Here is a 23,167-nt window from a genome sequence, read left to right as displayed (position 1 = left end):
GTTAAATAAGTGCATCTTTATACCACAGGTTTATTACTCAGGTGGGATTGAATGCCTTTTGTTCACAGAACTCAGGGAAGTACTGAGCATACAGTGCTTACACACATTGGTATAAGGAGAAAACAAAAGATGAAAATACAACATAATAGATGTTATTTTTGCATCGGGATAAAGAATATGATGTCTTTTACTCATACACCGATGTGAATTAAGCACTGTATACTCAGTACTTTCCCTGATTTCTGTGAAAATATTGCTTTTAAAAAGTCACAGTATATTTTAAACGCATTCCCATCTACAATCCTGGGGTCGATTTCACTAATGCGCTTTGGTCATCGCAAACGCCGAAATCGCTCGCTAAATCTAAAATCCATCGCAACTTAGCGATGGATTTTTAGCCAACGATTTCACTAAAACTTAACGGTGAATATACTCGTCGCAAAGTTTTATTTAGCGATGTTAGTGGTCGCAAAGTAAAAGTTCATCGCAAACTTATGATACATTGCGCCATTCTATGCTTATAGTTATAGCGGTGTACGTTTTGACGTATAAATTGTCCGTGATTTAGAGTAAAATGAGTGGCGCTACATTATTTTAGTCTTGCGGTCTTTTACCTGGTAGACTCAGATTGCCGATGACAACTATCAGCGACGCAACTGCAGCAAAGAGCCCCTTAATATCGGTAAAAAGGAGATACTATATGGGTTCGATTATTTTAACCATCATTTTTAGAAAAAATGTGTAATGTATTGGCAAATTGACAGAGTGAAGCTTAGTATTATTAGACAGATATATGTCAGAATTTTCATCTATCCCACCGTTACAACAGATTTACGAAAACTGTTTATTAAAATCTAAAATTATAATAGAGGCCATAGGCCTATAAATGCTTTAACCCTTTGTAAATGCCTAAACATCGTCCACAATAGTTCGTGTGCACCAACATGACAACGATTTACATATAAACTGCACAATGCCATTTCATTACGAGCGACGACCGACGATTTTGTTGCGGGATGTCAAAGGTCACTACTTTTAGCCTCGTACAAAAACTTGATTTCCCTTTTAACCTCATCGCAATTGTGATGACTTTAGTGAAACGCAGAATTAGGGACATCGCAATTGCGATGGATTTGAGGTTTGCGATCTCATAGCAAGTGTGTTAGCGATGATCGCAAACATAGACGTTAGTGAAATCGGCCCCTGGTCATCACTTAATGATGACAATCAGCAATGTAAATGTAATCACAGAGAAGTAGAAAAATAAGAAACACATTACATAAAAGGTTTAAAAGACAGAACATGCTGTACATTCTATCATACAATTTATTAAAAAATGAAGTTTTGGATTAGATTAAGATAAACAAATATCGCAAAGGACAAATATAATTATAATCTAAGCATTTTTAAAGCGTTTTTGCACAGAAAAGGTACAAAAACACTTCACAACAATGATATAAAAGCAATTGTTTTTAACAATATGAGGGTATGAAAATGAAATAAATAGCCTCTCACGAAATAGGTCTGGAAAGGGTGAGTTATAAAGGATGTTTTGAATTCAGTAAGTGAAATAGCATGACCTATTTGTTTGTGCAGCTGCATTAAAACCTCTGGCAAGATGAAGAGTATCTGGTTTGAGGTCTTGTGAGAATCCTTGTATCTGAGCTGCTGCCAATTTCGCAAAGAGTAAGGACTCGTCTTATCTCGAGTTAGGACGAGTAACTCGTCCTAACTTAGGATTAATCTTAAGGTCAGCATGCTACAGTGCAGGGTTGGGACTTGTCCTAAGTCATAAGATTAATCCTAAGTTAGAAAGAGTTTTGTGAAATCGACAACTGGAACGGAGTGGGCCTATGGGCTGGTAAGGAGTGCCAAGTTCAGTTAGGCAAGGGGGAGCAGGTTCATTCCAACATTCATATGTGATGGTTAACAAAGAGATACTAGTACAAGATACATAATCTGTCAGATATATGTACAAATTGATAGAACCCTTGACAATGCTTGAATACTTACAGGCACATCTGACGGAGCCACAAGAGTAAACTGAGGCAGCACGTGGGTTGTTTGTGATCAAAGCTAGCTCTGTTCGACAACAAGAAAATGAAAAACAGTTTTTGAAAAGCCCAAGGTAACAAGATAAAATAGACTCCTGGAAACTCTTGATTTATACTGAAACAAACGCAGAAGTAGCATTCATTTCTGTTATTAATTGGACTCGTGTCATTTGGCTTTAAAGGGACCTGTTGGCATTGGATCAGGCTAGTTGGTCTATGACAAAAGCTTGAAACTGTTTGTTATAAAATGCACATGGATAGAGAGATATTTTTAGAGTAGAATACAATGATCCACACAAATATGCCTAAGAATTGCACGATTTTCCTTGAAACGAACATGGCATGCCATCTTATGAAGTCAAATTTTTGACTCAACAAAATGCATATAAGAACTTGTTATTATTTTTACTACAAAACCTACCTCCAAAGTACTGGCCCTTGCTGTATGTAGCAATCTCTTTTTCTTTGGTGGGGTCATCCTAATAAAGGTAAAGAGTCAAGTTTCATCAGTGTCACATCAAATCAAAACAAAATGTTCATCACAAGAGATCTATGACAAATACTTGTTCATTTACAAGAATCAAATAGATATTCAAGAAATATTTGTCTCCATACTTTTTTACCTTAAACAAAAGCATACTTTTAAGCCTCACTATGAATTTTTTCAAAATAGAAATAATTGCAATTTGTAAATTGCTTTCAAAAAAAGAAACAGAATTCCTCAACCCCACCTTTGTAAATAATGAGAACCAGTCAAACCCTGGGTATGAGGTTTCTAAGCGCAGATTGCTGCAAGGGCGCTATTCATCACCCTATCCCAGAGCCATATACATGTATTGAGAGAGTTATGACAACTTGCGGTTAGAAGCCATTTTTTCCCCCAAGAACTGCATGGGCGAACACAAGGTGCCACACTAGTCTGCCCATTGGGTTGTGCTGCATCTGGAGACAACATGGCGTCCAGCAACCACGTGACCAAAGAAAACTGGTCCTTCCATGTCGCAACTCTCTCAATACACAGCTAGCTCTGCCCTATCCTTAGCAACGTTCAGATATAAACATCTTGTCTAAAAGGTCTCAGCCCACTCACTTTTCTTGCGTAAAGAGTTTCATTAAAATGTCAATCACTAAAGGAATTCACAACCTTCTACAATTTCTACAAACCTATTTCTAATTTGTATCCATAAAAAGATGCATCATCGAAACAAATTGGATTTAGTTGATTTGGGGTTTTAAACAAAGATTATATATAATCCTTGAATTTTATTATCAAAAGGGCACATTAATTTTCCTCTGGTACAAGTAAGAGGCACTTCTATGAGGAAAATGAGTTCAAGGCCCGTACATTTTACTCTTTGACTCTTATAAATTCATCCTGGTGCATTTTGTTGGCTGAATAGTTTTTAAAAGGTGAAGTTATTTTGGATTCATGTATCAATTGGTTTGAGATTGGTCAACACAACCTTTTAACCATATAAAGAGTCTATCAAATTTAAAAAGATTGGAGTTAAGTTGCACAGTTGTTGAAATTTTATAATCAAGGCTGTTGCAAAAGTCTTTTTCTTTCCAGAGGAACTGTTCTAGATTCTAAGGAAAACAAAGTGAAAACACAGAAATTATATGAAACATTTCAGAGAAAAGTTATGTCAATTAAATAATACAATTTTTTAAATAAATTTTGTTGTGGTAATTTTAACAGTTTCGTGATTGAAAACAAAACGCATGGTGAGCATTAACAAATAAATGATTAAAATGAACAGCGAATTATTCAACAAAAATATGTTAATAGTTAACAAACAAATGTGCTTCTTAAATGTGAAAATTTTAAAATCAGAATTTCTTATTCATGTTCCAATGGACTGATGTATACCAAAAACTTACTACTAGCAAAGTAGAACTGAACATGGTACTTGAGGCATTGCATGGCAAGTTATCAATGTATACTTGGTTTGCGGTATAATAAACAACATTCTACTTGCTTGGTACAATGTAGATTAGGTTCTTTAGAGAAACTTGCCTTGCTTTTGTATACTCAGCGGTAGTATAATATAAAGCAAGACAAGTTCTCAAAAGAACATAATCTACCGACGACCCACCAAGTATTTTATACACATTGTGTTACTGCAAACCAAATTATACAAAGAACTTAACAATAATAAATATTCATTGTTCTATGAACAGCTCCAAGCTATGTCTTGGAATGGGCATGAACCACTTAAACAACACTGCAAATCTGATGATAGTCTTATGTCACACAAAAGCAGACACAGTGATCTAGATGCAAGGGATTTATGATGAAACTACTTGAAGTTCTTAAAAAGTAGAACTCAAACTGGGTCAATAAATTTGCTGAAGGGCAATTCTTCCAGAGACATCCACAAGAACAAAAATAGTGGGTACTAGGTACCGTATCTTGACACCCACGAGGACACTAATAGTAATAGTGGGTACTGGGTTTGAGGTGTATCTGACACCCCTATTGAGAAAGAGGGATTGGGTGGAAGGGGAAGCCCCTCTGTATACTTACAGCATTCTCATAGTGGGTACCGAGTTTGACACACACGAGGGCACTAATAGTGGGTACTGGTTTGAAATATATCTTGAGACACACAAGTGAACTAATAGTGGTTACTAGGTGTGAGGTGTAACTTAACACCCCCATGGCGATAGCGGGGTTGGGTGGATGGGGAAGCCCCTAACCCCCTGTGTATACTTACAGCATTCTGAAAGTGGGTACCGGGTTTGAGGTATATATTGAGACACACAAGGGCACTAATGACTAAGAGTGGGTACTGGTTTGAGGTTTATCTTGAGAGTGAGACGCACAAGTGAACTAATAGTGGGTACTGGGTTTGAGGTGTGTTTATTACCCCCAGGGCGAAAGCGGGATTGGGTGGAGGGGGAAGTCCCTGTGTATACTTACAGCATTCTGAAAGTGGATACCGGGTTTGAGGTATATCTTTAGACACACAAGTGAACTAATAGTGGGTACTGGGTTTGAGGTGTGTTTAACACCCCCAGAGCGAAAACGGGATTGGGTGGAGAGGGAAGCCCCTGTGTATACTTACAGCATTCTGATAGTGGGTACCGGGTTTGAGGTATATCTTGAGACACACAAGGGCACTAACAGTGGGTACTGGGTTTGAGGTGTATCTCTAAGGAGAAATAGGGATCGGGAACAGGTGGAGGGGGAAGCCCCTCTGTATACTTACAGCATTCTGAAAAGTGAACAGCAACATGCATGAAGATGGTGGCGGTGGTCAAGTTTCACAGCGTACGTAGAAATAACGGTGGTAGTTGTGATGAGGTAGCCAAGAGTAATGGGCGACAGAGTTTTTTTAGAAAAACATGCCCCAATAAACAGCGAAGAGCAAGAATAAAACAGTAGTATACATAATGAGGAAAACTAAACAAGTATTTAATCAACAAAAAAATAGTAACGACAGTTATGTCAAGTAAACACAGAGCATGCTGTGATGAGTTCAGAGGTCATGTCAAAGGTAAATTCTAGTACATGATTCGGGCATTTAATATAATTTAAAGTGGCACTGGTAATGCACAGTATCTGAAGTTGTTATTTTTTGGTAATTCGTTTTGTTTTTCATAACTGAAGTTTGAAAATCTCTTGGGTACTTTGAGACTGGAATTATAATGCGAAGCAACTATTGGTGAAAGACGTCCAGGAAGCATCACCATGGAAACGAAGCATGCTTTTAAATGCTCCCTGCATTGCCCCCATTTATTTGTTTTGAGCAGTTCATTCACTCAGTGAAGGGGGAATGTGTACTAATTAACATGTCCATGAAAGGATTGACATCCGTTTTCACGAAACTTTACATAACTACGTAAGTCCACTTGCGCAAGATTTCTTGTGTCAATGGTTCACAACTTGCACATATTTGCGTAAAGTTTCATGGAAATAGATGGCTGGTCAACTTAGACAGCTGCCAATCTAAGTACTGAGTAGCTTGAACTTGACATGACCTCTGCTGCATTCTCACATCATTAAGTTTGTCCTAACAGTACATAGCATGGCAAACAGAATAGCATAACGAGAAACGCAACTGAAAAACAAAATATTCATAGCAAAATGGGTAGATAACAAACCATTGACTGTCATGTTTTATTTTCCAAACCCACAAAATAAAATGTTTATATTGTCAATTGATTTTCAAAAAAATTACCCCAGTTTAGCAACTATATTTTTTTTTAAATTCCAATATTGTGAATTCAGAAATCTCTTCATAAAGAAAAATATACATGAAATAAAATTTGGAAGTCCATTCATTGATCACACTGATTTTCTGGCAATTGACAAAATGTTTTAAGCAACAAACAAATATTATGAAACTCAAACAACTAAACATTGAACAAAACAAAAATGGAAATTACAAGATCAGTAAATATTGTTAGAGTAATCTGAAAACTCTGTGAATGCTGGTGAAGAGTGATGACGAATTGACTGGAAATGGTGCAATAAAACAACAACATTAGTGATCAATAAATATGCATGCAGGTGAATTAGCATATTAATGATGTCATGCATTACATCATCATCTTCTTTGAGCAACCTCGGGAGGTGACTAGCTTGACTAAACTAACCAGAAACCATACAGTATAGGGAGATTGACTTTATCAAACCATGCACTGAAGTATGGTGACTATGGTCAATTTGAGAGTTACGCCATGGTTCTGGTCAAGTCTAGTCTCTCACCCGAACTTCCTCATAGTCTGGCTCTGTTAATGTGTAGGAATCAGCAGTACTTTTTTGTTGTTAGTACACTTGGCATCAAAGAAAGGTGGCCACAGAGTGACATGGGTATGTTTCAACCCTGTTCCCAGTGGTATACAGTCTCGCCATGTTACTTTGTTTCCAGAATACCCTGCTCGATCTTAACCCCTGGAAGTGTGATTTTGAAATGTTCAAATATGTGGTTGATCCAATCTGTATGAGACGTATGCAGAGGGCGCTGTCAACTGGTCCCCATTCTTCTTTGATATGGTGTGTGTGCGGTTTAGGGTAACCATGTAAAAACATGATTCATTTGAAGTGGATTTCGTCAAAATACTTGCATTCCTACATGTACAACGAGCATGAGTACAAGCCCATAACAAGCGCACTTCAAGCGCTAAGAAGTGTTTCACAAGCATGCCCACAGTCACTTGTTGTTAGCCAATCAGCATTGTTTTGCAGCAGTTCCCTTCTAGGGGTTAGTGACAAAAGGTATCGATAAGGCACGGTGCCCGTGGTAGCAAAGCTGGGGTCTGTTTAACCCCTTCAAAATCCCATCCTCTGAATCCAAACCCATAAGCCTTTTGGAGATATGGCGGACACAATGCTACAACACTATAAGGTTTGGGTAAATTTGTGCGTATTGACCATAGAAATAGAAAGTGTGTTTTTCAGTGAAGTGCGCATTTTTTTAGGCGACGCGGCGTTTACATGTAAACCTATTGACCATCAACGTTCATGGTGAGCGTGGCATCAGTCGCCGCGTGTGACGCACGTATCACGTTCGCCATACCTCAAAAAGGCTTATAGCACAGATGATGCTGACAATTTTACTGGCTCTGAAATGCATGACATTCATTAGTTTTGCTACAAAATGAGATTATGTCAAGTCCAAGATAACGTTTTCAAGAATACATGCGTACATCTCAGATGGTTAGTGAATCAAAATATATGCATGATACAACATCAAACTCAAGTCAGAAATGCTAATATTGTATATTGCATAAAAATATAGACAGGGGAAATTAAATATCCGATGAGAAAAAAAGAAGAAAAAATTCTTTGAAATGATTTATCTTTAGAGACAAACACTTTGAGATGTTTCTTAAATCGAGTCTTGTTGAATCTGCTTCTTCCTTCCACCCCCTTAAGGAAGGTTGTGGAAGTTGCAAAATTTAGGAAATGAATCTTAAAAGCCTGGAGGTTTTCGTGTTTTGTGCTGAAGGTGGTGCAGTGAATGGCAAACTCAATTTGATAAGATTTGTTTTTTAGTTCTTCGAGGGGGAAGGCAATCATAAAGTGTAAATGGCCATGGGGGCGAGGAAGAAATAATAAAAGGGAAAGGTTGAATCGGAGGGTGAGGAATACATGATTGTCTTTATTCCTATTTTACTTTATTATTATATTTGTCTGGTAAAAAAATTATTTGTCACTCGGTAGTACAATTTTTGTTATTAAATAATAATTTCAAAGTGGCAGTGGCAGTTACCTTCAGAATACAAAACAATATTTGATAACTGAAAATATATCATATTTTTTTATAGAATTTTTGTTAAATTTAGACCACTTGTATTACAAAGGGCTGCATAAAACCTTCTTTTACAAAAATACAAGGGTGCATGTTTGCAAAGGAAAAAATCAAATTGAATTTATAATAATTTAAAGACACAAAGTTGTTACACGTACTTGCAAGTTTTTCCCCTTGATGTGTATTCGATCCAAATAAGTAACAGAGAAACAGTTGGTTCAAAATTAAGAAAGGACTGGCCAAACATTTGAATGGGTAAGAAGTGTAACCGATACTCTGGGAACGTTTTATTTTATCGATGTAACAAGATACCTGGTCATGTTTTATCTTGGTGCAAGTTTGCGAAAGAGTTGATCAATGCGTTAAAAGGTTTTTCCTTCATTTTATGGATTGCATGTACAATTTTACTTGGAATGTTACAAAATTTGTGACAGCAAGAGAGGAGCATGATGTTAAATCAATGATATCAGACAGCCCCCCCCCCCCTTCTTCTTCTTTTGCAAAAGCAATCCAGCTTGAGCCAGCAAAACAGATGATGGCTGAATGACTTCTAGGCCCAATTTTTAGCTCTGCTTACCATTAGCAAAAAAATTGGCAATAAGGAAGCTGGCAATACCACGCAAAGTCATGTATTTCACAGGTCAGCAGGGAATTTTTCGCTTGTGCGTACTCGGCGCTTACCCTGTATGCAAAGAATGGTGATTGCAAGCGCAGAACTCAGAGAATTACAGAGCCATGAAATTAGAACAGGGCCCAATTTCATGGCTCTGCACAATCAAAAATTCCCTGCTAACCTGTTAAACATGCTAAACATATACATGGAAATCCCCACTTCCATATAATCACCAGTTCTTTACTGACTGTTAGCAACAAAATGGTCTTGATCATCAAAATAAGGTGAAAGGTAAAATTAATTTCATACTTTAAATAGAATTGATTTTGCTTATTGTAACTTTCCAATACATGCAATTAAAAAACAACCCAGCAAAGATTGTGCAGTCCTTCCCTATACTGAATGTGAACTGCCTCCATCCCAGAACCCATGCAATAAAGGGAGATTCCTAAACACGTCAATCAAAAGATCATTACGAAGAAGTTTCCCATCCCATCCCATGCTTCTAGATTAGAAGAAGTCGGAACCATGCGGCACTTATGGCAGCTACGAGCAAGATAAACCCCAGAGTATCCCTGATGATGTACAACATGCGTGAGGGGAGTGTAGGATGAGTGTGCAGGAAAGACAAGACCTTGTGATATAAAGGGTAGAATGAAAGAGAACACATAGGATGGAAACATACAATGTGGAATAGGGCGGGCGCTTTTTAGTAATATGTAGATCTAATTTAGGCCCAAATGTAAAGAGCTGATTAAGCAGTTTATATTGCCTAATGATTTTCTGCTAAGCAAAAAACAGCGGGGAACAAGTTCCGAACGGTGTGTGTGATATGGTATTTTGGCTGGTAATCTTATTCTGGTGACGCATAATTGTTTTGTGCTTTATAATCAACTGAAGCACAAAGAGGTTTAACAACTTCCTGCTACATGTAAGTCACAATTTGCTGTAGGTATGCACAGACGTGTTCGGTTTTTAAAAAAACATTCTTTGCAAAATTGCTTGTAAGAATTCACTCCTTTGAAGTACCACAAAAAATGATTTTAAAGTCATTGACAGAAAAATGCGATTATGAAATAGGCGATAAAGAAATTCCAGAGAAAGAAAATAAATCTAGCTAGAATGAGTTCAACCTTGTTCTGGAAAACCCCAAAGATAGATTAGCCTTTAAGTACCACACAAAATAGAACAGAAATTTTACCTAAAATGAGTTCAACCTTATTCTGGATAACCTCAAAGATAGACTCTTTCTAAAAGAAGAGTCAAAACTAACTCCGACAACAAAAATTGCCAAACTAAAAAACGAGAAGTATGCCAATGTATGCCCTATGCATGCATGAGTATGCAATTATTGAAATCCCCACCGTAGGATCCTAACCGACTCGTCCATAATCATGCACAAATAATCCGATAAGAATCTTCAAGGAGTGAATGACCTTGCGCGGACGGCCATCGCCTCAAATTAATCTCAAACCACATTATTCATGCCGCCCCGGCTCTCTGCTTGTGGTGGTATTTTACCGCAGGATGATCAACAAAACTGTAAATAAAACAGCCAACTTTCCTTTGGGCGTCGGGGCGTAATTCTACCTGTCTGTTCAAATACAGTTACTCTTATGATCTGTTCGTGCCTAAAAGGGCTCCATTCATTTCATTGTCGTTGAGAAAGAAATCAAATCTTGCGTCTTTGATCAATCTTATCATTTGATATGACTGACAATGATAAGCATTTTGACAAATAGCCTTCAGAAGTTTGTCATGCATGTTAACATATTTGCTTGGAAATGCTCTTAAATCAATGCAGAATTACTGGGTCGCTGCATTTGTATCTCATTTGCACTTTTCTTTCAAAACAATTTAGGTCAGTCTTTTGACCCCACCCTCCCCCCCCCCAAAAAAAAATTGTTTTCCATTTCAATAAGTTAAAGTAACTAAGTTGCACGATTAAAGGAATAAGTGTTGTGGGTGTTGTGGTTTAGATATTAGGAATCATGTGACAAATGACATCATCACACAACAGCCATCTTTGTCTAGCAACCTGAAGACACTACTACACACCACTGCGGAAATTGGTTGTGAGCACCAGTCTACAGTAAGCATGTAAAACAGCATCACAGACAAAATTGACTGCCATGTGATGCGTGTATGAAAAACAAATGACTGTGCTCAATCACGTTACAAGCATTAATGTGGTTAATATTTGTTATTAATATCTGAGGTTAAAATAGAAACAATGCAGTATGAAAATTTCAAACAGAGTTGGGGGGGGGGGGGTTGGGTTGTGTATGGTGCCCTTACCTTATTTTTCATTGTGATCCGTACGCTGCCATCTTCAATGAAATAGCACCCATCAGCGTCATCACCCTGAGGGGGCACAGAGAGAAACACTTGGGAGATTGTATGGGCTTTAAGAATCTGTAATCCACCCGACCCATTTCCCTTCAAGTCTCCCACATACCCAACGGGGAAACGTGGGATTTCATTTCATTTATTAATTTCACAGGTAACGATACAGTACAATGATAAAAACAATCAGGGGGCCATATTCATAGCGCTACCCATCTGTATCACTTGGCAGCGAAAAACAGAGTTGTGACGTCAAATGTGCTTTGCATTTGTATGAACCTGACTTTTAATAGTGAGTGATTTATAGTACAAGAGAAAACTCATGGGGCAAATATAAGCTTATATCAGGCGGTCTCCCTATTTTGTCAAAGTCGTTGTTCGGGTGCGAGAGTCAAAACCCTTACAACCTTCAACTGACATTTAGCCAGTGATCACAACCTGGGAAGCAGCAGCAAAGGGATTTTCTTATGAAACTTTTGTTTACAATTACATTATTATACTTTATACTCAAGTGATCACCATGGAGATTTGACACTATTTACTCATCTGATTATTCAACTGTGTATAGTTGCATTTATTTACATATTGATAAGGGGAGTTGGGAAGGGGGAGACACAGAAACTTCAAAGGCTTAAATTTATCAAAAGAATTTGGCTGGGGATAAAAGAAGAGGGCAGGATTGGAAAGGGTGGAAGCAATGATCAACCTACCTGTGCAATTATACATTCACCATCTGCAAATTTTTTGGTTACTAAAGCATCGGCAAGATTCATTCTCTCATAGGGCTAGGGTGGGAAAAAAGGTAAAGGAAAAGTGAAAATTCAATAATGACATTACGTTTGCTTTTGTTTTTTGAGATACATGTAAATGCGAGGGTGAGAGCCACTGCTAACAAATCAAGTCTGAAACTGGGATCTATAGATCTTAAGAGGTACATTGAAATGATGGTATGTCCACCTTTTGGAAAACCACTGGAGTTATAGATTCCAAGGAGCTTCTAGGAACAGTGTCCTCAGCACTAGAGAAGTAGATCAAACAACTGCTTAACAACTGTCTGCTAAGAAGAAATGAGCACGATACCCTATTTTGGTAACTCTTATTCTAGAGCAAGCTAGTCGAAACAATGAGACCAATTTAAGAACTCAATCCGCTGTAGCGCAGTTAACAACGATGCTATAAAGCTTAAGTGCTAGTCCCAGCCAATTTTCTATACCTTTCGCCCGGGTAGTAGTTAAAAAGCAGGACAGTTCTGTTCAGAACTTGGAAGTCTCACGAACAATCTGAATAAATCTACTCCGCGGTAGTAGAATAGCAAGACAATTCTCTTAAGAACAAACTCTACCTGGCAAGTAGATACACACATGGTATTACCGCAAACCAAATAGACTCAGTTAATATCTTCCTGATGTAAATGTTGGGAGCTCAAACCAAATATATATATATTGACACTTCACCTCAAATCATACATAAGAATGATTTTGTTGTGCTTAGCTATTTTTTGCTGCTTAAGCAGGTCTTGGATAAAAACTCGGGGCCCTGGAACCTTACCCATCCTCCGTTCCCCCAGGGAAACACTGACAAGATGTAGGGTTTCATCTTACCTCTAAGGATTTCAGCATGGAGACACTCTCAAGTAGCGTCTCGTACATCTTACGTTTCTTAGCAGCATTCTTCAGCACTATCCTCCGGAATGACAATCGATCCTGCAAGGGGGGGGGGGTCATTAGAAAGTGTTAAAGGCAGTGGACACTATTGGTAATTACTCAAAATAATTATTAGCCTAAAAACTTACTTGGTAACGATCAATGGAGAGATTTTGTATTATAAAACATTGTGAGAAACAGCTCCCTCTGAAGTAATGTAGTTTTGAGATTAGAGGTAATTTCTCACTAAAATAAATACAACACTTCAAGCCCCTGAAGCCTTTTATTGGGCACCTGAAAGAACACAAATTTTGCAATGAAGGTTTTTTTTCTCATTTCACTATTCTCTTGCAACTTTGATCACCAATTGAGTCCAAGCTTTCACAGATTTGTTATTTTATGCATTTGGCAGACCTGATGCTTCACAGAGCGATTGCCTCAATGCCCAAGATCATTGCCTTGGTGCCCTTGAAATGCTCCAGTAGAAATTTACAATTTTCTGATGGGTTGCCCTTTACCAAGGAGAAAATGCCTTGGTGCCCTTGCCCTTTCAAAAACAAAGCATACAGGCCTGTGTTGGGATGTACACCAAGTGAGAATACTGGTCTTTGACAATTTATCAAAGGTGTCTAGTGCCTTTAAGCTGTAATGCATTAATCATGGGGAGGTATCCCGGTTCACCCGATCTGGCACACGGTGTTGTGGAAGGGTTTGTGTAGCATTCACATCCTGGAGATGTAAAGTGGGTTGAATATCGCTCAACTAATTTGCAAGGTATATAATGGTGTTGCCGGGTTGGCGATTGAGTAGTTTTGGAATTGCAGTGCATACTGGCAAACTTGATTTTTAACACGTTGTATAGAATTTCAAAAGCTTTTTGCATTTATACTGTTGGAGTGTCTTTAGTGGGTTTGTGAGGGCATATGTTTGCAAACAGACTGTGCATGTTCAGCGGGTGTCAAGAACGAGACAATAACCAGACTATAACTTGAAAGTAAACTATCTTCTCTTTAAAATCTAGTCTTAAGGCAAAATATTTGGTCCCTTGGAAAAAAGTAGCACCATTTAATCGAGTATAAGGGCTCGCTTACCTGCGTATGTGTACACATGGTGTAAGCTGTAATAGACTTTTCAGGGCTTATTTAAAACAATTTTACAGACTTTCCGCAAAACCTGAAGGCCCGGTCACACAGGCCTCGATAACAAGAATGAGAATGAGAATGTAAACCATGCACGGCCTTGATTGGTTGAATGAGCATGGGCATATTCTGCGAGGAGCATTTCAACCAATAGAATGGGTTCTCTTTGCGTCGTGATCGTTATTGTTATCGCTGGAGTGTAACCTGGCCTTAACAAATAACTTTTCAAGTTTTAACTATTGTATGAAGAATGTATTAGGGTGGGGGGGGGGGGTATTGAAAAAGTGTATGGTTTGTACGCTTGTGAAAATGTTGATAATTGTAAGCTGCCCCAAACGTGTTCTCATATCACTGCATTGCCTATGGCATACTTCAACTGAATGTAAACCAGATACGCACAATACCCATGATGATTCTTAAACGTTTTAATGAGTGAATAATGGAATTAGTCAAAGCTTACCAGTGCCCATAGCGATCCCGGTGTCGTGGCAACGATCGTCGCTGCTCTGGGTGTGTTGTACATCAAAGCCAGCTCTCCAAAGCTACCCGTGTTGTTGTAAGCGCCTACTTTGTTGCCGTTAACGAAGATGTCGTACATTCCACTGTAGAAATAGAAAGACAGAACGTATTATTTTCTGGAACTAGTAAATAAGATTCTGGCCAGGTCTGGAATTACACAGAGGCCATCCATACCTCTTTTGCCCCTGGTCTTAGCCTTGGTGCCCCTTTATAAGTTTCCCAAAGAACATGGGTTTTCAAAAATGAAAATGGACTTGATGGCCATTTCATTTACAAAGGTGTGATAAATTAGAAGGCTTTTTCTCCATTGATCTTAGTGGGAATAAGTAACTGAGGACTGATGAGTTATTCAAACACATCAACTCTTGCAGGCAGGAAACTTAATACAACTAGGTGAATAGAAACACATTATGGTTTATAGTCTTAGACCAACCTTCTGACTGCCAACTCCTTAATATAAGCATGCAAACTTGGGCAACTAACATACACCATGTACAGTACATGTACTGAGGACTGATGTGTTTTCCAAGCTTTGTAAGTAGGAAACTTAATACGCCTGGGTGAAGACAAGCACATCATGACTGAGAGGCTTGGACCAATCTTCAAACTGTCATGCCTATGAGGAGCTTGTAACCTCTGGCAACCAATATTATTCAAACACAATGTCAACCGTTGCAGGCATCAACATTAATACACCTGGGTGAAGAGTAGCACATTATGCCCACAGATGTGTCTTACTAAAGACACAAATGCCCAGCCTGCATGTAAAATTCAATCCCTAGTTCTATAGCTTCGGGTACCAGAATTTACATGTTTGTTCTTTGTGGGAGGCAGCTTGGCCAGGGTAAATAGACACAAGGAGTCAATTTAATATGTGAAGGGCCATCTGAGTTGTACTGTACAATGTTACATGTAGTCTACATGTAAATAACTGCTGACTAAGCATTTGCTAGGGTAAGTTTCAACTTGCAACTTGCATCGAGAGATGCTAAATACATACTACTGCTTTCAAAAACCTTAAAGGTGCATTTATACAATTATAGGCAAACCTATAGAGAAAGATACCATAAAATACACGTAAACATTCCAGCTGAATATAGTGTCTACTTGCTGAGAAAACAGAAAACAAATGATCACAGTATTTTCAAGTTTAGTGAGGTGACGGCAGGTACCAACCGCAGGTCACTGGCCATAGCATTTGCGAACAGTCACCAACCCTCAGAAATCTGAGAAACGATTCATGCATGAAATTGTTTCTCAAACTCAAATGTATTTTTGTGGTGAGGAAACTCTCCAAACCACATTACTTCAAAGGGAAATCTGTCTCTGAATAGTTTAAACTACCAACTACAATGCTTCCTTAGCTTATAAGGAACAGTATCCACATCCCTGTAAACCTTCCACTGAAATTTGTTTGTCTGAAAATCTGTGATCAACTCTGTCGCAGTCCCCGGTTTATTTTTGCTGTACATTAACTCTGTTGTGTACGATTTCAGCCAAAAACATCCCCACCCCCCCAATCGTCATGTACAATAGCTTGAAACGAATGACTCAAGAAGGTCACATGTCCCAACATGATAAAATAAAAGCTCTCTCACAATTAATACGCTCCAGCCATTCTTTAATTACTGCACATTCCATGCATGTGGCCAGCGGTACCTGGTTGTATGAATTTCACCTGTCAAGATGATAGATGACTGTGTAGGGGCCATTAGTGAAATCTCTCCTTAATTAAAGTCTCTACTTTAAAAAAGCAGTCACCAGATTGTTTTGAAAGAGTCTGTATCCCCCCTAACGAGGCTGTCTTAAAGGGGCACACTCTCTTCAAACCTCTCAGAATCTCTCCATAATTAAAGTCACTTTTTTTTAACAGTCACCAGATTGTATTGAAAGGGTCTTTGTATTACGAGGCCATCTTAAAGGGACATGATGGCGTCTTAAAGGGACACATTGCCTCCAAATCTCTGAGAATCGCGCTGTTTGAAATTGCTCCTTATTCTTTCAGGAGTTGTGGATGGTTCAAGCAAATACCAACCCCCTTCCCTCCTTTATGTATGCTTTGCAAAATCAAGCCCAGACCCCAATATATCAACTACAATTTGGAGAAATGAACTTTGTGTTATAGTTTCTCTTTCAAGAATATGGACTAAGCAAGGTTAACCGACCAATCATCCAAATACATGTTTACAATTTTACGGTTAGGATAATCATGCAAAAGTTCACTCGAAGTTGCTGCAAAATGCATCTTTTGATGTCATGCATGGTTGTGTGAAAGATTGTTTTTTAACTCAAATTTGTATTTATGAATCGGAACAGTTACATGTAACAGACTATTTCAGAAACGGTTACACATTAACAAAATTAACCGCAAAAGCACAGGCTTTAAGACATATCAGTAGAGAATAGTTAACAGTACAGTCAACAACGGATCTAAGGCCTTGCTTTCAGTCCCTGCCATCACACCTGATTAATTCATCAGTGATTTACTCTCGGGCCCATGTGCCACGATGCAACAAAATAACCTCCATGGCATACATTCAATTGAGTAGGTACATTAAGGCTGCCTACTCATGGGGCAAAAAAACAAACCTGCCTCAAATGAAATGATGGCGAGCTTAAGCCATGTGTTTTCCTTTTCACATGGTTCACCATCAGCCCTGTTCACCATAATCTTATAGGGCATACATTGAACAGTCACGTGTTTTCCCCAGTGTTCTTGACTTGAGTCGCTCATTGACTTGCGACTTGACGAATAATGACTTGTGACTTGACTTGAGTTGCGCAAAACTGACTTGAGAGTTGAGAACCGACTTGAATAAATTGGATTTTACAACAATTCAATACTTCTTTAAACTGAATGGCGCAAATTCAATTAGGCAACGATGCCACTGCCAACATCCCAATGTTTATGAGTACTTTTGTCATAAATATGCACAGATATGCAGACACGTGGGTGCATGATTCATGGATTGAATTTATTATTCTGGTCTTCTACTATGGGGAAAATGTCAATTTGTTCAGTTGTTTAGGAACCTTGCACAGGGCACCGCAGCAAAAGCACAGGACACCACAGCAATTGCTGCGGGTGCCATGGGTTGTTTTAAGGTCCGATTGCTAGAGTTACTTTTGGTTATACCCCACAGATGCACAAAATTGACGAGCAAATCATGCAATATCTTGTCAGGTAAAAATTTCAGTACTTACAAACATGCAATCATGAAATGTGGAAATGAATCACTTTCAGATTGAAGGCAAGACTATTGCTTCAAAATCGGCCAAGGCCTGTAAGCTTCGCATTTGAAAGGGCAGGAGCACCACGGCATTTTCTCTTTGGAAGGGCAATCTAGGAGGAAACTGTAAGTATCTACTGCAGAGTATTTAAAGGGCACCAATCGCCTTTGATGCCTCCGTGAACTAGCAGGCCTGATGCCAAGTCATGGGCCAATTACAAACAAACAGAAAACGTCATCCCTTCTATACAGAAAAAACACACATGGCAGCAATTTGCAATATTCCCACCCAATCTCATTGCTTCGTTGTAGTACTATTACAAATTGATTTAGAAATTGGCCAATTCCACACTTCATTGACTTATTATTTGTGAAATTCTCACTCCATCTCCTTGTTTCATTGCAGTACTAACACTAATTGATTAAACAAAATAGCCCATTACACACTTCATTGACTTATTAAATTCATAATTGAAATTTATCTCTTCTAGTCAGTATGTTTTTGTGTGGTTTTATAATCATGGTGACTGCGCCATCCCTTTTTATGTTAAAATTCCATTTCTATTTTGATAGCTTATTCTTATTAGCATTTATATACCAGTAATCATGAGTTTAGTTGAGAATTTTTTTATTTTGAGCACAGCTACACAAAAACGGTTGACAAAAGACAGATTTATTTTGTATTTTGGCTGATCGAGGCAATAATGTTTTCTACATTTCTACACTATCTCACGAATCGTGGTTCTGAATGACGTGCAAATCCTGCTGTTGATACAAAGCACATTTACATAACGTGTACATGTAGTGCACCCCGAGCCTGTGAAATCAGTCAACAAATGCAGGTGGTATGGATCTATTTCTGGGAAGTCCTCTTACCCCCGAGTGGAGGAGGCAGGAGGCAAAGGAGGGGGGGGGGGGGGAAGGAGAGGGGAAGATGAGGTGTCTTACCTGTCAATGACGTAGAAGTTATCTCCATCATCGTCCTGATCAATAATATGATCGCCCGGTTGTGTCTGTGGTTACAAGATTCAGACAAAAATAGGAAGGATATGAGTTTGTGAAAAGTGCAGAGAATAACTTGCTCTGGACAAATTTGACGATTCTTTTTGTTTCAAAGTAATAAAACACAATGGAAAGGGGGGTGCCAGTCAGAAGCCATTGCTGTGTGAACAGGGATAACACCCAAGTTTACGATACAACCTGGGAAGCAGCAGCCAGGGGATCATCTAAAGGGGATCGGGGTTTTTTACGTTAAATATCAATAAAGTAGATTGTTTTTGAACAAAGAAAAGATGGCTGGAAGGGGACTCGAACCACTGACCTCTGGATAATTGTACCGATTCTTTTGTTCAGTGCTTTCCTTTTGGAAGATTTCAAATAAGCAACTGTTTCGTTAAATTTGGGAGGAGAAGGTAGACTTTGGGAGTGTCACTTATTGACCGTTTGAATATAAGATTTAGCTCTACTTTCATGCAGATTGGATATGAACCAAGTGACCTGCCTTCATTACTTATAAAGACACAGATTCTGCTTACCCGTTTTTCAAACATAGCGTCTAACACTTGTTGCATTTGCTCCTGGAATTACAAAAAGACAACAAACAAAATGAGTTCTATTTTTGCCAACAATGCATATGTCAAAAAGAACATTAAAGGTAAGTTCATAGATTGGTAAATATACAACAAAACAAGCAGTGCAGCTGTTGAAGCAATTTAAAGAAAAGCTTCCCTTCAAAGTAATATGGTTTGGAGAATTTTTCGCCCTAAACATTTGAATTTTAAATTTCATTCACAGAGTTTCAGTTGGGTCCCGCTGTCACCTCGCTATTAAAACATGGATTGATTCAACATTCTTGTACAAATAAAGTGCCACTTTTTTTTGCTGTTTCTGAACAAATGGACACTGCATTTTGCTGGAACTTCTGCATATATATCACTTTTATTGCCGGCCTGGAATTCATCTTTGAACATGTTGAAAAGGCAAGGCCATTTTCATTTTGCAAAGGGCGCTTCCATTGAAAAATCTTAAAGTCTATTGGAAACACTTTTGAAGGGGCACCAAGGCGAAGACCAGGGGGGCAACGGCAGCCACGGCCACCATGGCCTGCGTGTAATTTCAGGTCTATTATTGTATCTTTCTTTATAATTGTGTATTACACTGACCAAAAAAAACAATATATCACCCTACCTTTATAGTAAAATAAGTGGATCAACAGTCCAGACAAACAATGCAGCAGACATCAGACATTAATATCAAATGCAATCAATTTCAAGTTAGTGCTTGCCACATTAAATATTTTAATGGACCCGTCAGGAACCTCCATTGTATTGTGCAGTTATGATAACAATATCTACTCTCACACAAAGGTACCGTATAATCATTTATCAGCATTAAGAATAAAATTACCAACCTGTAATTAATAAAACCAATAAACCAACAAAAGATGAACACAGCCTCAGGCCTTAAAATTTTCTCTCAAAGGGGCACAGCAATTTCCCTCTGGTAAGGGGCACCTCTATGACCTATGAGGCAATTGTAATTTTGAATTGAACTTAGCAAAGGGCACCACAGCAAAAGCAAAGGGCACCACAGCAAAAGCATTTGGTACCGCAGCAATTGCTGTGGGTTATATCGAAGCCTGCTGTCTGCCACTTTTTTTATGATCATCTCCACCAATCCTGTATAATACCTTTAAGTTTATGTATATCTGAAATAACAAACTCGTATTAGGGAATTTACAAAGGATTAGAACGAATGAAAGATTGACAGCGAGCCCGCGCCGTCACCTTTTACAATATACGTCTCTTCTGTGACTGTCAAAAGGCACTTTAATACTTTATCTTTAAAATCTCAATCAAATTTGTCACAAGATCCCGAGGATTCCAGCAGAGTCTTAAACACTTCAATGATCAGAGAGAGAGAGGAGGAAACTGAATTATGACGTTGTTAACTCGCTGTTGATCCCCGGCCAAACAGATACTGAGATGGTTCTTGAACAGCTGTGACGATCTCAAGATTCGATTAGTAGCTGGTGATAACGACGTTAGCTTTTTAAACAAGACGTCAGGTGAGATTTGAGGTTGGATTTTTTTCCGATGATGGAATAATTGCCGTCGTCATGCGGGAGGATTAAAGTGACATCCAAAAGCAGGTACACGTATTTGCCATTTCTTCTGGAAATTTCTATAATTCTTTCCGCATTACAAGACAACCAAATCTCTGGATGCTGATGAAATTTCTAAATCGTTCTTGTGGGGTTGGGTTTTTTCTATGATGGAATAATTGGCATCATTATACAAGAAGATTAAAGTGAGATCCAAAAGCAGGTACATTGTGTTAATCTTTCATTGGGTTGTATTAAAATATCTCCACTTGCAAATATTTGCAATTTCTTTTTGAGCATTACTCAACAACCAAATCTCTGGACGCTGATTAGATTCATCAAGCATTCTTGTGGAGTGTGCACCACACTCAAGCTTTGGCGTTTCTGAGCAGCAGAGTGTGGGTTTGAATCCAGGCAGTGACACTTGTTTCCTTGAGCAAGATACTTTACTATAATTTTTAATCCTTCAGATCGGACATACGTCATAGGTCCCTTGTACTAGGATTTGTAGTGCACATAAAATAACCCAGAACACTTATCATGGAAGAGCATGGGGTTAACCCTTGTGTTTCTGGTTCACATATCGGACGCCCATGTTTTCTATGGCTTACATGCTACAGTGATTCAGAAGACGATCAGAGCATACTGATCAAAACATCGAAATACCGCAAACCTTTCCATATCGTATTTAATTTCCACTATAAAGTTTCAAATCCTACTTAGAAGTGATTCAGTTCACTATCAGGTATCTTTTGTTTCAATACCAAGACTAATAACAACGCTTCCAGAAAAAATCTGACCCGGGTCCAATTTCATAGAGGTGCTTAAGCAGAAAAAAATGCTTAATAATTTCCCGATTAGCAGAAATGAGCAGGATATCAGTTATAAATGATACATATGACATGTTCTTTGGCTGGTAACCTGAATCTGGTAAAGCCTAATGCTGATATGCTAAGCTGTTTTTTGTGTTTTCAAAGTAGCTCTATGAAATTAGGCCAAGTGCACGACTTTAAATTGTTTGATGGTCCATCCAGCAGTCCTTCAAATGTATAAACTCTAACACATCAAATGGGATTAACATTGTATGTCGCAGTTTTCCTTCACACACACCGAGACTGTGCATACGCATGGTGTTGTTGCTACAGTTACTAACTATACTCACTAGCATTGCCACAGGACTACAAGCTGAATCAACAGCCGTTCTATACGCAAAAAAGTGGCACAGGGCTGGATAACCCATTTTACTGCACAAGGAGCTATCATTGCAGTAGAATGAAATTTAATTAGACAGGAAACTGTGGTATTGATCCATGGCGGTTTTGTATCTGAAGGCATAATGACAAACTGTCTGGAAGAGAAAGGTAGCCGCTTTTCATGAATGCACGCTGGATGTTAAAATGATATTATTTGACAGTTTCAAGTACAATGTGTACAAGAAAAGAACATATATTTGGAAGACTATAGCTATACACCAAGTGTCCGTATGCAAATTATGATTGAAAGCATAAATTTTAAAGATAATGTAGCCCAACTTATTAATTCTCGCCCATTGTCATGTTAAGTGAAATAATAGTGATGTATAGAAATATGGCATAGTAACTGAGTATCAACTTTTTCTTACTTTGGATTATGAAACCTGGGCAATTTAGCATGGGTACCTTGCTTTATTTAAGCATGGTTTTAAAGAACTCTAGTTGCACTTTGTGTGGTTGACAAAAATGTTTGGACTGTCTTTATTAGTCTTGCACGATGACAGCATCCCCCCCCCTGTTTAAGAATGGCTTTGACCATGCTTTGACTATCAATGGCTTTGACTATCTGTCAATCAGCACTACATAACAGAAATACATAGTACAGAAATACACGCCCCCCCCCCCTCCCCTAAAATCTTCTAAAGAATTCCTGAGATTCCCATAAAATAATTAAGATACATTACGGCGGAGGGGGAAGGGGCACACACCATGCCAAATATCAAGCACCAAATCTACTTGTAAAGATGTACCCCCCCCCCCCTAAACTCCTGTAAAGAATATCTGGGATTGTACCCGTAGAGAATGTCTGATAAGACACAATTAGGAGGCCATTCAGGGAATCATTTTTGCAGTACAAATATGATGAGCATGCAAATGTCCGCACCGCCTAAAATGCACACTACAAAACACATGATAGGGAATCGGATACCCATAATTTATTGCTGCGATGACGTTGGGTGAATTAAGTCAACAGACAGATTTTATCCAAGCCCCCCTAAATTATGCAC

At 38.5% G+C, this 23,167-nt stretch overlaps 1 protein-coding gene across 4 annotated transcripts in view; it reads right to left on the bottom strand.

Moving 5' to 3' along the window:
* LOC117307181 (cAMP-dependent protein kinase type II regulatory subunit-like) overlaps positions 1 to 23,167 on the bottom strand; it is a 62,790-nt gene that overhangs the window by 6,155 nt on the left and 33,468 nt on the right. For 3 of the 4 annotated variants that reach the window (XM_033791855.1, XM_033791851.1, XM_033791854.1), the window contains exons 5-13: positions 19,340 to 19,381; positions 18,753 to 18,817; positions 14,516 to 14,657; positions 12,875 to 12,976; positions 11,984 to 12,058; positions 11,226 to 11,291; positions 5,267 to 5,272; positions 2,476 to 2,533; positions 2,014 to 2,082 (exon numbers count right to left, since the gene is read on the bottom strand). In XM_033791855.1, coding sequence (XP_033647746.1) covers positions 2,014 to 2,082; positions 2,476 to 2,533; positions 5,267 to 5,272; positions 11,226 to 11,291; positions 11,984 to 12,058; positions 12,875 to 12,976; positions 14,516 to 14,657; positions 18,753 to 18,817; positions 19,340 to 19,381 — 625 coding nt within the window. The remainder of the gene's footprint in view (positions 1 to 2,013; positions 2,083 to 2,475; positions 2,534 to 5,266; positions 5,273 to 11,225; positions 11,292 to 11,983; positions 12,059 to 12,874; positions 12,977 to 14,515; positions 14,658 to 18,752; positions 18,818 to 19,339; positions 19,382 to 23,167) is intronic. The other variant, XM_033791852.1, reaches the window with a different exon arrangement.

This window comes from Asterias rubens, chromosome 2 (genome assembly GCF_902459465.1).
Source record: "Asterias rubens chromosome 2, eAstRub1.3, whole genome shotgun sequence".
NCBI classification, from domain to species: domain Eukaryota; kingdom Metazoa; phylum Echinodermata; class Asteroidea; order Forcipulatida; family Asteriidae; genus Asterias; species Asterias rubens.
This window is presented reverse-complemented; position numbering and strand designations above follow the sequence as displayed.